Source organism: Amblyomma americanum, chromosome 6 (genome assembly GCF_052857255.1).
Source record: "Amblyomma americanum isolate KBUSLIRL-KWMA chromosome 6, ASM5285725v1, whole genome shotgun sequence".
Classification (NCBI taxonomy): domain Eukaryota; kingdom Metazoa; phylum Arthropoda; class Arachnida; order Ixodida; family Ixodidae; genus Amblyomma; species Amblyomma americanum.
In genome coordinates, this window is record NC_135502.1 from 4,560,379 (window position 1) to 4,576,482 (window position 16,104).

General features: G+C 52.3%; 1 protein-coding gene and 1 long non-coding RNA gene across 4 annotated transcripts in view; both read left to right on the forward strand.

Annotated features, from left to right (window-relative positions):
* LOC144136213 (uncharacterized) overlaps positions 1 to 16,104 on the forward strand; it is a 114,065-nt gene that overhangs the window by 28,311 nt on the left and 69,650 nt on the right. The window contains exon 1 of one of the 3 annotated variants that reach the window (XM_077668334.1): positions 14,613 to 14,882. The exons of the other annotated variants lie outside the window; for them this stretch is intronic. Within the exon in view, the coding sequence (XP_077524460.1) occupies positions 14,747 to 14,882 (136 nt within the window). The 5' untranslated portion in view covers positions 14,613 to 14,746. Of the gene's footprint in view, positions 1 to 14,612; positions 14,883 to 16,104 lie in introns of those variants that run through there. 3 annotated transcript variants of the gene reach the window in all.
* On the forward strand, positions 1,466 to 3,978 carry LOC144136212 (uncharacterized). Its single transcript, XR_013315577.1, has 2 exons — positions 1,466 to 2,703; positions 3,648 to 3,978. It is a non-coding gene; the product is annotated as an uncharacterized LOC144136212 (long non-coding RNA).

Here is a 16,104-nt window from a genome sequence, read left to right on the forward strand (position 1 = left end):
GTCGCTCTCCCCGGCTGTCCTCTTTTTTTCTTTTTTTTCTTTTTGCCAACCCATACTCCCAACTCGAGCGCGATGAATTATGAAACGCGTTGGCGCGTCGGGGTTTCTCACTTCCACGCCAGCCGAGCGAAGAGCGCGCCTGCGAAGGAGTTTGCGTTCCCTTATCGCAACTCGCGACAACAAGCTCGGTGCCTGGCAAAGGCTTAGTCATCAGAAAAGTTTGAGACAAAGGCGCCAAGCTACCTAGTCTTTATGCATTTCGTTGGGCTTAGGCTTACATGCATTACGTTGTTCTGTACCGGCTGTTTTCTACGGTTACGTGGAGCGCTGAATGAGATGTGTTGAAATTGAAGCAAAACGTGAACTATGTTGTTGTTCTTGTTGTTATTCTCTGTTGGAGTGACACATACCACTATGTAAACCATGTATGTGAACTATGTAAAGCCAAGTCAGCGCAAACAAAACGACGACGACGGAGAAAGAAAGACAAAAACACGCGCTGACTTTGTCGTCATTTTGTTTGCGCTGCTTTGGTTTTCTGTGATGAACCAACTAGCCCAAATTGGCAGCCTTCATCAGAGATCTATGTTCGAGGAGCGCTAGTACAGCTTAGTTTAGAACGCAGGAAATGTTGAGTGAAGGTGTGGCTGACCATGAATGCGACACCTAGCCATGAGCACCACTTCATGCCTGGTTTGGTCACATGCATCTTTAGCATAATTTAGTTTTTGTATTCCCATGCTCACCCAATGACGGCGGGTCTTACTTTCTGAGTAAATTTATTCAATAAATTTATTGATTCATTTATTTTGGTGTTAAAGTGCATGAACGCGAGACATGTAATCGGCAGACAAGACAGCTGCCAGGAAAAGATATGTTAAAGTCGATCATTATCACCATCAACAGCAACAGCTGTATCACGTCTGTGCAGGACAAAGGCGTTCATTCGCAGCTTGCTCTTGCATGGTTCGAGACACATGAAGAAGACCTTACCTCTTGGGACGCCTGTAAACAGAAGCTCCGGGACTTATTTGGCAAGCCAGTTGGACGCAAGCTCGGGGCTAAAAAAGACCTTGCTTCTCGAGCTCAGTCGTCCACCGAGTCATACCTCTCCTACATCCAGGACGTCCTTGCTCTGTGCCGATAGGAGACAGTGCCACGTCAGAGAGCGACAAGGTGGGCCACATCTTAACGGGGATCGCTGATGACGCTTTTAATCTTCTCCTCTGCAAAGACTGCGTAACGGTCGACTCCGTCCTCAAGTACATGCCAGTAGTTTGAGCAAGCGAAACACCGCCGTATTGTTCCCCGTTTCGACCGCCTTCCGAACTCGGCGGCGACACCCTCCTGCGAAGACTTGCCAACACTGCAACAGCGTCCCCTGCCAATTTCATCCGAATTGTACGCAGAGAACTGAGCACTATGACTCCCGTCGCCTTCGCCCCTCAGCCGGCCGACGCTACGATTGCCCTGGTCCAGGCCCCAGGCCATCGTTCGCCAGGAGTTCGCGAACGTGGGCATCAATTCTGGCCAACCCTCTACGTCGCCCTGTTCGCCAGCCACCGCTTCACTGGTTGCCGCTGTTTCACCGACTCCGACCGTCCCGCCGCGTTACCGCTACTGGAATCCTGCGGATTGGCGCACCTCGGAAGACCGGCCAATCTGCTTTACCTGTTCGCGTGTCGACCTTCTGCGCTCATGCTCCAACCATCACAAGTTCACGACGGCCTACCACCCCCAAACAAACGGCCTTACTGAGCGCCTTAACCGCACCATGACGGGCATGCTGTCTGTGTATGCATGTCTCCGACCACCATCGTGACTGGGACGTCTGCTCACCTTTCGCGATGTTCGCCTACAATTCCTAACGCTGCGATACCACCGCGTACTCCCCCTTCTACCTGCTCTTTGGCCGTGACCCGTTGCTACCCTTTGACAGCTTTCTGCCTCATGACCTTCTACCAGCAGTCACGCTTGTGACGCCATTGCCCGTGCTGACGCCGCCCGCCAAATAGACTCGGGATCGTCTCCACGCTTCTCAGACCGCGCAAAAACGTCGTTACTGCCTTCATCACCGTGACGCCGACTACCCTGCCGAACCACTCGTACTCCTCTGGCTCCCTGCGCGCCGTGTGGGCCTGTGTGAGAACCCACTGCCTCGTTACGTCGGTCCTTACCGCGTCTTGAGGCAACTGAGCAATGTCTCCTACGAACTCACGGCCCTGCGCCCCAACTCCCCTCTCGCGGCCCCCTCCACACAGCTAGTGCACGTCGCCCGTCTTAAGCCCTACCATTCGCACCCACTACCTTAGGACGCCCAGGGACTGCGCTTCCTTCCGCGGGGCGGAGGGGGGTAGTGTTACGGTGCACAGCCGCGAGGCGAAGAGAACGTTGTACTGTCGCTGTGCAGTTGACGACGACGAGGGCGCTGCAGCAGGTGCTTAGGTGACATGTTTTGTGTGCCTTCTGACTGCGGCCTGTCGCGTCTGCTGCTGAGCTAACCCCCGTAATAATATCAGCTTTGCCGCTACAGATAGACAACAAAGATGGGATAACGTGACCCTGGCCTGCTACTGCACTCTGGGGAAATAATAAGGGCAGGAAATTTCTTATACTATGTCTCCGGCCTTGATTCTTTGCTTTGGGCTTAATTCCTTCCTTTGACACCTACTCGTTAACACATTGCCTAGCAGGCGACTGCAGGTTGAGGTGTTGAATGCTACAGGTGGGGTTAGCCTTGCTTTGTCTGCCGGCAATTGCTCCACCGCAGCGTCCCTTCGATATTAACAATGCCGCATCTACCCCGCTAAGCGCACAGTCTCTTATAATAGCACACATTCTCTCCCGCAATCACCATCTACGCACACAATCAATCCACACAGTTCACATCACAGTCCACTCCAGAAGTCACCATCTATGCACATATTCAGTCACACTAGAACATAGGCCATTGTAGTGCCACACTCTATACACACATTCACTCACAGTATAAAGTAGTCCACTCCGGAAGACACCATCTACGCACACATTCAATCACAGTAGGCCATAGTCCGTTCCTGCTGTCGCCATTTAAAAACAAGATCCGTGTTCTGCAGAAATGTTAAAAGAAGGCGTGCAGCCTCCCTTCTGCATGTCTGGTTTCCACTCGGGTAGACAATGTCCTGCACTCTGCTGTGACGGGTTCCTTTCTTCTTGAAGGAAGCGAACATCACATGCCTTTCCGCGTTGTACTCTGGGCAGTACATAATATAATGTTCGATATCCCCGCACACACCACATAAAGAGCAGAGCGGAGACGATGCTATGCCGGTCTTATGCATCCATGCAGGAGTGCGAGCAGAGGCCGTGCGAATTCGATGTAGAAGGGTCGCCTGAGACCTTCTCAGTCCCTTGGTCACACATGGCTTGTGGGACGCACTCCACAGGGTACTATAGTGATCGAGCACCGTTTTCCTGCAGAGACTTTTCCCATCTTGAGGTACTTTTTTTGATGGAATCCTTGAGAGAGCTTTATGGGCGAGACTGTCTGCCACCTCAGTACCGTTGACTCCTATGTGAGAGGGCACTGTTGTCTCTAAGCTCTCTGCGCTTGGTGCAGAATCTGCACAGCAGAGGCTTTACTCTACATTTCCAGTAGGCGACTGCAGCACTCGTCCGGTGCCCTGGCTTAGTGTACCACTTTTTTCTTAATGCAGGCAGCATTGTTTTGCAAGTCGCCAACCGGACTGGCTTATGACGGCCTTGCATCATATAGCGTGACGCCCGTCATGCCTATTGGGAATGTTTCTTTACACAGCAGAAGCACGCGATACCATAATTTTTCCTCATAAATACTTGACACCACCGCACATTGGACGGCTCATATTCCCATGTGCGAAGTTGAGGAAATGGTGATTGAGGATGATGTAAACAAATTGGCAGAGGATCTGCAAGTATTGTAAGGGGTCCGGTAGAAAAGCATGGAACAGGTTCCGTTAATGTTGCACTCTGCTCCTTCTTTGCGCATTGCGTCGAACAGAATACTCTCGGGCACGAAGCCAGGGAAGGCAATAATCAAACCGGTTAGGCAATGTGTGTTAGTGCCCGATGGACGTATGCAGGATAAAAAAAAAAGGGGGGAAACTACGATAGTGCATTTTTTCTTGGCGGGTAGGCAGCACGGGAAAGAAACAAGGTTCGGAGAGCGCACCCAGACGCGTTCACTTTTCTTTTCTCGTGCCTCCAGGGTTAATGTTCCACTAGCAATGATGCAAAACTAGCGGGGAAGAATACTCATAATTTGTAGCTCCAGCATTTTTTCACGCTGAGACTGCAAACGACTGCACGCATGCACGACCCAGCATGGAAGAGGACATATGTGTGATATATGTGCGGGGACGGCTGCACGTCGATGGTGGGAGGGGGCATTCAGTGTGATCACCCGCGTGTACTATATAAGTCCAATCGGATTGAACGCTTCGATGGCCTGTGCCGTCATGTATGACGCTAGCTGGCCAAAGGACAACGTCACGATTCTTCCATCGTTTTCCACAAATGTTTTATACAGAGGTGATGTCCATAGAAAAAAGCAACTATATTCAGCGGATGTCTATATTATTGAGCTGGCAGACAACTTAGGCGTGCGTCATTAAGTATGCTGGAAATATTTCGACCACAGTGGCAATAAGTGACGCTCTTCTTTTCCCGATTGAGTTGAGTTGAGGTAAGTTGTTGAATGCTACAGGTAGGGTTAGCCTTGCTTATTCTCCCGGCAATTCCCCACCGTAGCGTCACTTATATGCTAATAATGACCTAAAACCTGTCGGATCTGCCCTACTATGCGCACAGTCACTTATAATAGGACATATTCCACTCCCACAGTCACCAGCTATGCACACAATCACTCCACGCAGTCCACATCACAGTCCACTCCAGAAGTCACCATCTATGCACATATTCAGTCACAGTAGAACATAGTCCATTGCAGTGCCACCATCCATGCACACATTCACTCACAGTATAAAATAGTCCACTCCAGAAGACACCATCTACACACACATTTAATCACAGTATACCATAGTCCGTTCCTGCTGTCACCATTTAGAGACAAGATCAGTCTCCCGATGTCACCTTGCAGCTGATAAGCGTAAGCGGCCACATTTTCTCCGAACAATGGTCGTGTTCCTAGCTGCCACAGGCAGTGGCCGATAGTTGCAGGGTCACACCCCTTCTGCATGAGGACTAACCGACATTTGGAGCGTTATTTTAGGAGACCGTGTAGAAGCACTGACATTACTTCTTCCGCACTGAAGCGTGCGGGCGCGCATGACCAGTCAGCTCGTTTGAGCTTGCAAGCTGCCGGAGTAGCGTCGCGTCTTCCGCTGTGCCGTCGATGGGGCAGCCTGTGAGGGGCGCAGTGCGGGCGGAACTGATGCGTCCTGGGCATTCGCCCTTCACTGTGCGCGGAACGGAGTTTAGCCGTGGCCTGAAGGTCGCGACGACCACGCGCGGAAGTCGGCATCTCTGCAGTCTTGCGCTCGTAACATCGAAAACAACGTCAGAGCCTCTACTTGCCGCTCTGGGTGGTTCTCACGAAGCCTCACCAGGAAGCGGGGCTTGGCTAAATGGGTTGATGCCACCTCAGCTAAACATAGGATCGGCTCCGGATAAATGTAATAGTTTGCTCTTTACCCTGCTACCTCCTCCGAAGATCTCTCGCGCTCCACTTCCCCCACACCGCTGTACCAAGTTTTCAGTTAAAAAAAATTTGCGGCTACACACTGAACTGGTGCATGATAGTCAGCGAACCCTCAATGTATTCGCGACATGCGAGGAATAATATGGCAAACAGCCATCACCGACATCACTTATGCGGGATGTGAACTTCTTTATTATTATTGCTTTCCTTTTGCTTCATAGCTCAAAGAAATGGAGCAGACGATACACGCAGTACCCAAGCCTATCTCTAACGCGCGATTCAGTTCGTGCTACTCACACGTAACGGTACGGAAAAGCGAGAGGAATATAGTGCTACACACATTTCTGCCTTTTACAGTGCAAGCAGGGTGGATTTTTTTTCTAGATAGTTTACCGCTCCGTAAAGGCAGACGTGCCTCGCATGCGTTACTGTACACTCCCATTCGCCTATTTCAGACAAAAAAAAATCAGTCGTAACGACAAATTTCTCAGCGCATACACACCTGTTTTTTGCATACTTTCTGATGTTGGCGACGGATCCTATCAAGTATATATAGCTCTACTTTGGCGGACGGCGCACGTGTTTTTGATTTTATGATAATTTGGCCCTCGACTTCTCGCGGATGTAACGAAAAGAGAGACTGTTCTTCGAGAAAGGAGGTGACGGCCAGTGCAGTGGCGCGTTTAAGGCCCAGTTTACCGCGCTCATATGGGCATAGCTCGATTTGATTTGTCTGCTTTAATTCATATGAGAAAAACTGAATGTGCGGTGTGGTTATAGCCCTCAGTAGTTTTAGGAGGATGTCGACTTCGTAGTGAGGTTACCCTTATTCAGTGAATTAATTTAAACTTGGACTAGTTGTATACAGATTTCTCTTGCAGGAATGTGGTTACTATAAGCCACGAAGATAAGTTTGGTGCGTCCAACGTCTCAGAAGCATAAAAATGCCATTAAATATGCTTATGAGTGCAGGCTAACGTCGACACCAATGGCGCAGAACCTCTGTCGCCTGCAAGCAACTTTGATGTGTTGACGGGGGCCTTGTGGGCGTCATCAACGTTAAAAAAAATTGGAGGGGACACTTAAGCTCCGCCTTAAGGGTATGACGCGACAGCGTTAATGGGTTAATTCCCGCATCTGCAGAAGATCACTCTATACTTTACATTCATAGATCCCTGTGAGGCCTCATGCCACTCCTGGCAAAGTGGTGTCGCGGTTAAGCGATGCGACACTGCCCTGCGATGGCAGGTGCTCGCAGCGGTGGGCCTTGTGCGACCCAGGTTGCTCTGCTGGAGCGACCATTAATTAATTTAACTGCCACCTACCATGGTGGGCAGCTTGCTCACTACCCGGTGGGCAGGTCGTCACCTAGGTGGCCCGCCTGCTTTCTAGGGACCACCTGCCAGAGCCGTGCCCGTGATTTTTCGCTCACAACGGCGACGCTGACAGCGCCGGCACCGGATATTCTGGTGAACGGGGTATTCATCGCTATAGCGTTAATAAATACTTCGTGCAAGAAACACTGTGCTATACTTTCCCACGTGGGGTTTCTACCGTTTTCTACTCAGTATTGCCTTTGTAAAGAGACTCCGGCCCACGAGGACCGCTGTCGAGTCGTGCAGCAGGGCCATTACGGCAGGCCTGTAGCCCAGGTGCGTAGATGATATAAGCAGACATTTCGTCTTCGCCTCTACGGAGCTGTAGTGCTTTGAGCCGGGCGCTTTCGACACAGGTCGTGGCTTGCATATGACGGCACACCCTACTTTGCTGGCGTCTGCTCCTTCCGGAAACCGAACGTTCCCCCAAGCGCGCTAACAATACGGCGCTTAAATCGGTGATACCCAGGCATTCGCATCGCAGTCGGCGCGCAGTATCCGCAAAGCTGGGCGCAAACACCGTCCGCGTGGCGCGTCGTCGGCGCTCTGTTGCCGTGCTTCCTGCAAAGCCACCCGAGAGGGGCCCCGCAACTGGAGACGCGGCCCCAACCGGTCGGAGGCTGCCGCGCGGGCCAGCAGACCACGCATCACGCCGCGTGCTGAAGGGCAACGCGTGCGCGGCTTGCGTAAGCGCGCTCTACACTATGCGAGCCGGAATTCCGCTACCTAACACGCTGCGACGCGCACCTCGACACGCTAAAGCGCTCTATCGGTGTCGTCGCCTATGTTGACCTGCCTCGCCGGTAGCGGTGTGCTTCGGCGGACACAGCGTGCCGCTACCGAGCGCCCACCAGGTTTGGATCTCGAGTTGGCCGGACTCCCTACGACGCGAGGGAAACTCGGAAAATGACCGCGCGTGCTCTCGGATCGGCCCTATTCTGCTCAGTTACACCTGGGCGAAAGCATGGGTGCTAAGGGCCATTTGAAACCGGGTGGCGACAGGGGCCCAGTAATTTTTTTTCTCATTCTCTTCAGGCCAGCCGTAACCAGTGCGGCCTTGAAATCCAAACTTCTGTCAAGAATGGACTCCAGTATCTTTCAGGATACGGCTCATTAAATATTGTCTTGAGGTCACTGCCCTGACCTTACTCCACCTATCGTCAACTCATGTTTACTGTCTTCTAGCGCGGATGCGTTCACATTGCCTTCGTTATCCCCCAGGGGTGCTGATCCACCACACGCGCTGAACCATCTCTGGCATATTTATTTTAACAGCTGCGCGTTCTGCGGCACCAACAATAGGGCGCTTTCTATTGAAGCGATTCCTTTCTGATTCAAGTTTTCTCCCCTTGTATACAGGTCCATATTCCTCATCGAATTTATTCCTTTCGCAACCCTGTTGACCCTGCGTTTAACACTCCTCCTTAATAATAATAATTGGATTTTTGGGGAAAGGAAATGGCGCAGTATCTGTCTCATATATCGTTGGACACCTGAACCGCGCCGTAAGGGAAGGGATAAGAGAGGGAGTGAAAGAAGAAAGGAAGAATTAGATGCCGTAGTGGAGGGCTCCGGAATAATTTCGACCACCTGGGGATCTTTAACGTGCACTGACATCGCACAGCACACGGGCGCCTTAGCGTTTTTCCTCCATAAAAACGCAGCCGCCGCGGTCGGGTTCGAACCCGGGAACTCCGGATCAGTAGTCGAGCGCCCTAACCACTGAGCCACCGCGGCGGGTCACTCCTCCTTTCCCCGTTCTAGTTTCAAGCTAGTTTCAAGCGTATTGACTGGTTAGGCCTCCGATTCTCCTCCTCCACTGCCAGTCACTGTTCTATCTGTACAAATACTCAAGTGCTTTCTTTGCCTTTAGGTTTTCCTTGACCCTCCACAGCCGAATTCTTCACCCAAAATTTTACTCTGAGCTTCCCATCGATGTCCAACAACAACATTCCCCTAAACTTGTCGATTTGTGACAGCGTTGCAGGAATGGAAAACAATAAGAAATTGGCGCTTTGGTGGCCGTACAGTTCTTGGCTTATAAAGTAAAATTTCCAAACTTCTCTCTGGTTTGTCACCAATGGCAATTGTAATTCTGACCTGAAAACAGGTTCTGTCTAAAACTAAGTCCGGGGTCATTACTCCTTTCAAGATACAACTTAGAACGCCAGTTGTATCCCCACAGTGCTCTGTGTTGCATTATCGCGTGCCTTCTTCCCTTTCGCTATAGTAGCTGCTTCTCCGTGCACAGGTTTATCCTCGTTTATCCATACTTGGAGATATTTCTTAGCCTGGGTACTGCGGGACCTTATATTCGGGGCACCTCTCCAGCAGTATGGAATATCATCAGACGCGATTTATCGCGCTGAATTGAGAGCTATAGACAGGCACGTAGCCTGGAGGGGCGGGTTGGATACATGTCTGAGCCGAGGTCATCGCCTTAGACTTCACAAATATTCACAATTTATACTGTAGGCTCTGACACCTGGCGTTAAGCGCCGCCTGCTGCTGCTGAGCTCTTTCTCGTCCTCAAATATTTAGGATGTCGGATTTAAGCACTGCGACGCCACTTACCCGGGCGATATCTCTGCCCGTTTTGTGCCTGGACGTGAAACGCACGCCCCTCCGGTTGATTTGCCGCACCTGTCCAACCGTCACTGCACCCGGTTCTAATTTATTTTTCATTTTACTCAATTCTGTCGCAGTGGCAGGCGGGCGTTCGGTGCCTTGCGGACATTGGCGGGTGCCGTCAAAGAAACGAATACATGCCATTAGCGCGTTCTTCATCGTGCGTGGCTAAGGATGTTACCCGAAGCCGACGGATCTTGCTGCTGGAAGCATTGCCAGGGCACGCGCACAACACGCTCAACACGAGGGGCGCCGTCGATTCAGGGATAATTAGGCACGTTGGTAATTCCTACTTAAAAAGAAACCTTGGAAGTGCCTGGCATTGTACTAACCTCAGTTGAGAGTTAGCGCTTGTGCGTGTCTCGCCTCGTCTTCATTTGCGCTATGGTCTCTTCTTAGGAACAAGGAGGGCGCGCCGCTTGGCCACAGCGCGTGCCTTCGGGACTCTGCCAGCCTGCCTGCAATGTTGCGCTTGGCGCTTCCTATCAGCGGCGTTCTCTCGTCAGTCAGCTGGCGGTGCGTCGACGCGTGACGCAGGCCAGACAGAGGGCGCTGCAGCGGTCCTTGCCGGAAGTGACTTCACTTAGGCAGCCAAGCGTGCGTGCACTATTTTTCACTCCGCAGAGCGTGGCACCTTTAAATCCTGCGGGAACAGGCAGTGGTGGATAGAGGACATGTGCGGGCTGCAGATTATTCCACTCACATATGTGCATTTTTTTCTCGCGCTAAACTGAAATGTGGAAATAGCGCGTAGGAGTCTTCACTCTCGAGTGAGCTTGGCCAAACCACTGAAAGGAGTATCAGCAGTCCACTGCTTCAGCCTTCGATGCCATGGGATAGATGGGGCGCGTCTACACCTTTCGCGACTGTGAGTGATGTGGTAGACATTTCTAGTGTAAAACAAAAAGGGTGGGCAGGGAGAATACGCGTCAGGCCATCCAGAGACTGCTGCCAGTATTATCCGCGTCGTGGGCATTTTTATTCCGCACCAAGACTAACGCAGCTTACAAACAACGTTTTGAGAGACTACTTTGAGAACAAGGACAATTAATAATAAAATAATAAAAGAACTGCGACCCACCTGTCGTCTCACTGTTTAGCATCCCCTCATGTGGGGTTCGAAAAACGCGGCGACTCGTGTCTTGCTGGATAACACAGCCTTCAACACGCAAGACATGTTCGGTGGTCATTCGCTTTTCGAAGCTGCGTGAGCTTGCAGCGGTGCTGAAAAAAACAAATAGTTGTCGGTATAGTATTGCTAACCAGGAATATTGTGCGAAAGCGCAGTTTTGTGCAGGTGGACACCACCGCCGCCGTGTATATGAAAGCGCGATTGAGGTGTCCACTGACTCATGTGCCAGTTGTGCGCTTCTTCAACTTTTTTCATCGCCAATGTCGATTTACCCGATATACGCCAGTGGCCTATGCTGCAGTGCCGCGTTTCTGCAGCAACGTTGTTTTCGCCAACGCATGCAGCGCACGTCCCTCTGTCACAACCGCCGCATAGCTCAAAGCGCGAATATTAGTGTGATAGTAGTATTAGTTGATGAATAAGACGATGTGCAATGCACAACGCGAGAGTGCGATGCAGTTTAACACGAGGCGTGTTCGGCTGCGGCGATAGCATAGTGCGCTCGCGCAGTGACCAGCGAACTTGATCGCTTCACGTCACCGCGGGTTCGAATACCGGTGGCGGATATTTGTTTGATCAATTTTGATTTATTTATTTCACTGGGCACAAAGCTGCAGACACCTCAAGATCGTGTAGTGCTTTCGCAGTAAAAGTCACGCATTCATGGCACCTAAGTATCGCAGTACAGTCTTCGGCTCCCTGCGCTATCCTCGCTCGCATACAGCGCCTCGTTTCGTGGTGCATTCGGCTTCCGTGAAGTGCGGAGGGCACTGCTGGAAATATTGTGAGCTTCACGGTACAGTATGGGAGACAAAATACGGGCGGTTGGGTAGAAGCAAGGCGACGATGACGCAGCGGCTTGCGCCAGGGTCGACCAGAGAGAAGCCCGCGGTGCAGCGGGCCACGGTCGTCGACGGAATTCTATTTTTGAGGCCCGTTTGACGCAATCGCGGCGTCCGCGGCGGCGGCAGTAGCGGCGTGCTGCACTGCAGGCGATCGTCGTTGCTGCCGCTGGATAAATAAAGACGGCGATGTCAGCCTCGGGCACCAGCATCATCAGGAGGAAGGGGGGGGGGGGGGGGGGCTCTTCTTTCTTCTAGTTTGTTTCTTAACATGTCGTTTAGGAGGTATAGAGCCAACCCCGAGATCGGACTCCAGAAAGCGAGCAGAAGTGACGAAAAGAGTAATCAGAAGTGGAGCGGGCAGAGGAAAGAAAATATGGCGGAGCAGAAAGAGTTTCCAGAGGACGAGAGTGAATGGAGACAAACAAACGTGTGTGGAGAGGCGGCAGGTGTCCGGATAGCAACAATGGCCGCTTCACCCAGGCGCGGAAAGGAGCGGGCGGCGAGACGGCAGAGAGCATACTGAGTATTGGATAGGCAGCTGCGCATTCCGCAAAATAACGCAAAGCCCGCGATGGCGTGGAAATTTATTCATTTATTTAGCTTTACCTCAAAGACCCGCAAGGGGGCATTACATGAAGGGTGCATTACATCAGCTAAATTACATTACATAATGGGGCATTACATCAGCTAACTGCTAGCACTACTGTACATATGAACGCATGTTATGTTTTGCATGGCTGAGTGAGCACTGAAAACCCGACAGCTATGCTGCAACGTAATAAGACGGATGCAAGGCCAAAACGTCAATGCTCCGGGACAACCGATAGAGCTCGTCTAACTATGCCGTGCACAAAAGAAGTTTTCTCAACGTCCTGTCCTTTTCTCCTAACTTATCTCGTACTTGATACCTCGCGAACATACCGGAGTGTCCTTGCCTCTCACGCCCGGCGCATGGAAGATAAATTTCGCAATCAGTGCGCTGTTCTGTTCACTCGCATCCCCTCGGTTCGTCTCGAGAGGAAGCCACTGTGTGCAAAGCGCAGTCGCCACGACCGTGTACCGCTTTTGAAGCACTTTTTTTGCAGACGTGTTGAAATGAGGCGAAACTGAGACAGGGAGTACATGACTAGCCAGGGCACTGGCGCGGTGACACGGTTGTGCAGATAAATGAGACAGAGTCTCAGTTACCCGAGCGTCAATGAGGCGACACGAAATGAAGCACTCCAAGACCGGCCTGCATGGTGGAAGCTCCCAAGCTCGCTCGTGACGCAGCTGCGTGAACGCCGGCGAATCGTGCCCCTTTGGTTTGCATTAAGAAGATCTTTGAACGTCATCGAGCGAGCAAACACTCGTCTCCACGGAACAAGCGAGCCAAGGGACAAAGGCTAAGCTGCAACGTAAGAACTCCATTGAGCCGAATAAAGCACATCGTTCGCTGCGTCACTGCACCTGAACATTCCGGCACTAACTAGTCTTAATTAGAGATGTGCCGAGATGTGAAAACCAAAAAGAAAGAACCGCTGGACTTTTCGAGAGTGAACCGATTCCTAGACAAACCTGCGTTAAGCACATGATCAGAGACATGACACATTCAAAAGAGAACTCAGCCTCAACAAGGCAGCATTATTACTGAACAGCAGGTGAGCGCACCAAGTTTTCCTTTGCTACACAGTGCTGCGACTTCGGTAAAGATGCCGTTAACATCGTAGAAAAGTTCCCCGAAAAAGCCCTCGCTGTAAAATGGAAAAGCTGTTCCGCCGACCTTTAACTGGAGTCCAACGACATTCGCAATCGACGCCGTGGTTCCGAAGCGCAGTGCACAACGGTCGGCCCGATTACCGAGAATAGGCTGTTCGATGCAGTGCCACCCTCCCCCTCGCGGTAGGACGTTCACCTCGCGACGCTGTTGCTGTGCTGCTGCCGTTGGCACTCTACCGGGCCTCGATCTGCGCTCCGCGCCGGAAGCCGCGTCGATCGGTGACTAAGTCATGGGGGCTGCCCGGAGGCGAGCGATGCGACGCACGGCGCTCGTTTGTGCTGACTGATCGCACCGGTTTCACTGCCCTCATCAGCTGATAGCAGGAGAAAAGTAGGCCAGAACGGGAAAAATAGTTCCCGTGTGGCAGGATTACGAGGGCTAGGACTTAGAGCGCACAATGTAGTCCGAACAGCCACTCTCCGTATTTTACTCTTAGAGGTTCGCCTTCCGTATTGCGAAGAGCACCGCAGCTCGTTGTTAGCCTGCTTAAGGTATATACAGAGAGAAAGGTCCGTGGTGTCAAATAGTCGAAAGGTCAGCCGCGGGAATACACTCTTTTTTCTACTGCAAACTAAAGGAAGGGCACAAAACAAAAGTAGAGTCTCCGAATCATAAAGGGCACCATGGCGTCGCCCAAAGACTATGCATAGTTTCACAAAACATATCCTCGACCAATATCCATTTCATGCGCTTACAAGAAGAACAACGGAAACAGAATACGGAAAGAAGGGATCACTTCACAGTCTATCTTACAGGCGCGCGTTGAATTGCGGGGACCAAACATGAGGGTTAGCTCGTAAATTATCCCCATAATTGGCAGCTCTGAAGAAACATTCATCCTGCATTGTCACTGTGTTTCTGTTATCCTTTATATCGCTTCTAGATTTACTTTCTCTCTCCGCAAGTGCAGGGCAAGAGTGAGGGAATGAAAAAAAGAAATGAAACTGGATGTAGCGGCCCTTTCAGCGCCGCCCGCGTGGCGGCTAATCCGGATGGCCAATGGAGACGTACGCACAGCACGTCGTCGAACAGCCGTGCGCGATGGGGACGTCGTCGGCATCGGCGGCTCATGCGCACCAGCTGCGCTGACGCGTCGTCTCACGTTTTACAGTGTCAACACACGCGCGCCGCGATCGCCTTGTACGCGCGGACAATACAAAAACCGGAGGATCTGCCGCCGCCGCTGAGCCAGAAAGTCTGACTCAACGCCAGCCGCCGGCATTGCGCGCTCGCATCCCGCGCCGGCAGCAGGAGACAGTCTGCCAGGAGAACCGGCGCCGCGCTGCACGCGTCTCTGGTGCCTCCGGCGCGAGTGAGCGCGGCTCCGCCATGGCCGACTCCCGACGGAGTGCCCGCCCTGCGTCCAGCCGCGGTCGCCAGCGGGCCACCGGACCCCCTCGGACCTCCTCTGCGAAGGGTCAGCGGGGTCGTCGGCCCTCGGGATTCGTCGGTCTGCCGCTCCGCGGTACGTATCGCGCCTCAGTGCTCCCCTCTGCTGCCGTCGCTGCGACAGCGTGCTCCGTGTCCCGGTTCGTTGGCGCGTGCACTGCGGAGCGCCGAGCCGGAAGCTATATAGAGTCGGCACAGGCTTACCGCGGCCCTGAACTTACGAACCTGTTTGGACGTGCGATTACATATGCCTAACCCATTTTTCAGAGCCGACTACGAATGACGACACTCAGGTCTGCACAACGCAGACATTTGTGTTGTGCAGTTCTGAGTGTCGTTAGTCGTAGTCGTCACCGTAGATATCTGCCCTATAGGCCTGTACTTTGGAATAACAATGGTTCTCCGCCGACTGGAGTCGACTGCCGTATCTTTGGTTTCCCAAAGGCGCCCGAGCCGTGCTTAACGTGTCGGCCGCCTCGTTATTCCGTGTCCTGGTTCATGAAACTCCAGCTCCGACTTTCGAGGTACCCCACGCTCTTGGTACGAAAGAGGTTGTGGACGGTGGCTTATCGCCGTCGCTGCTGCAGAGTGACGAGTGCAAGTTGACGTGCAACTGATAGCTGGGTTGCATCTCCGTCTTGTCAGTGCGGCAGTGTGGCTTGACGCCGCTGTCCGAATGTGATTCCCTTCATCTCGGTTTGCACGTCGTCGTCTCCCGTTATATTTATCTCGTCGCATGCGTGCCTCTCGTGGCCGGTGTAGTGGCAGCATCGCGGCCTGCAGTGCCTCATAGCGATCTGGTGATCCGCTCTGCGTGCCATTTCGACGAGAATAGATTCAGGTGTTGTCGAGTTGGAGATCCCCCGCTCTGGCAGCTCGGGTCTTCTGCGCTGGCTCTGCGACTCTTCTTTGCGCCGCGCTTTCGCGGAGGTGGAAAAATAAACACAGCGGCTAATTGGGGAGCAGCGCGTTAAGACGACAACGTTTCTGCATGTTTCTAGCTCTGCATCTCCGAAAGTGACCGCACGTGGCAGCTGCCGGCGCTGGTATGTCGAGACGCGTACATGTATGCCCCGCTGAAAACTGGTTCGGCCGCAGAGGGAGCGAGCTGCCACTCTGCCTCTACCGGTGTTTCGGTGCGCAATTGCGAAGCGTCCTACTTCGTTGAGATGCAGGCGTGTTTGCTTCGAAATTGGTATTCCTCCAGCGTTGGCTGATGAGTTAACCTTTTCACGTTGGTTCTCTTCTCCTCCAACGACATCTGCACGACGGAAGGAGCGAACAAAAAGTCCCGGTGT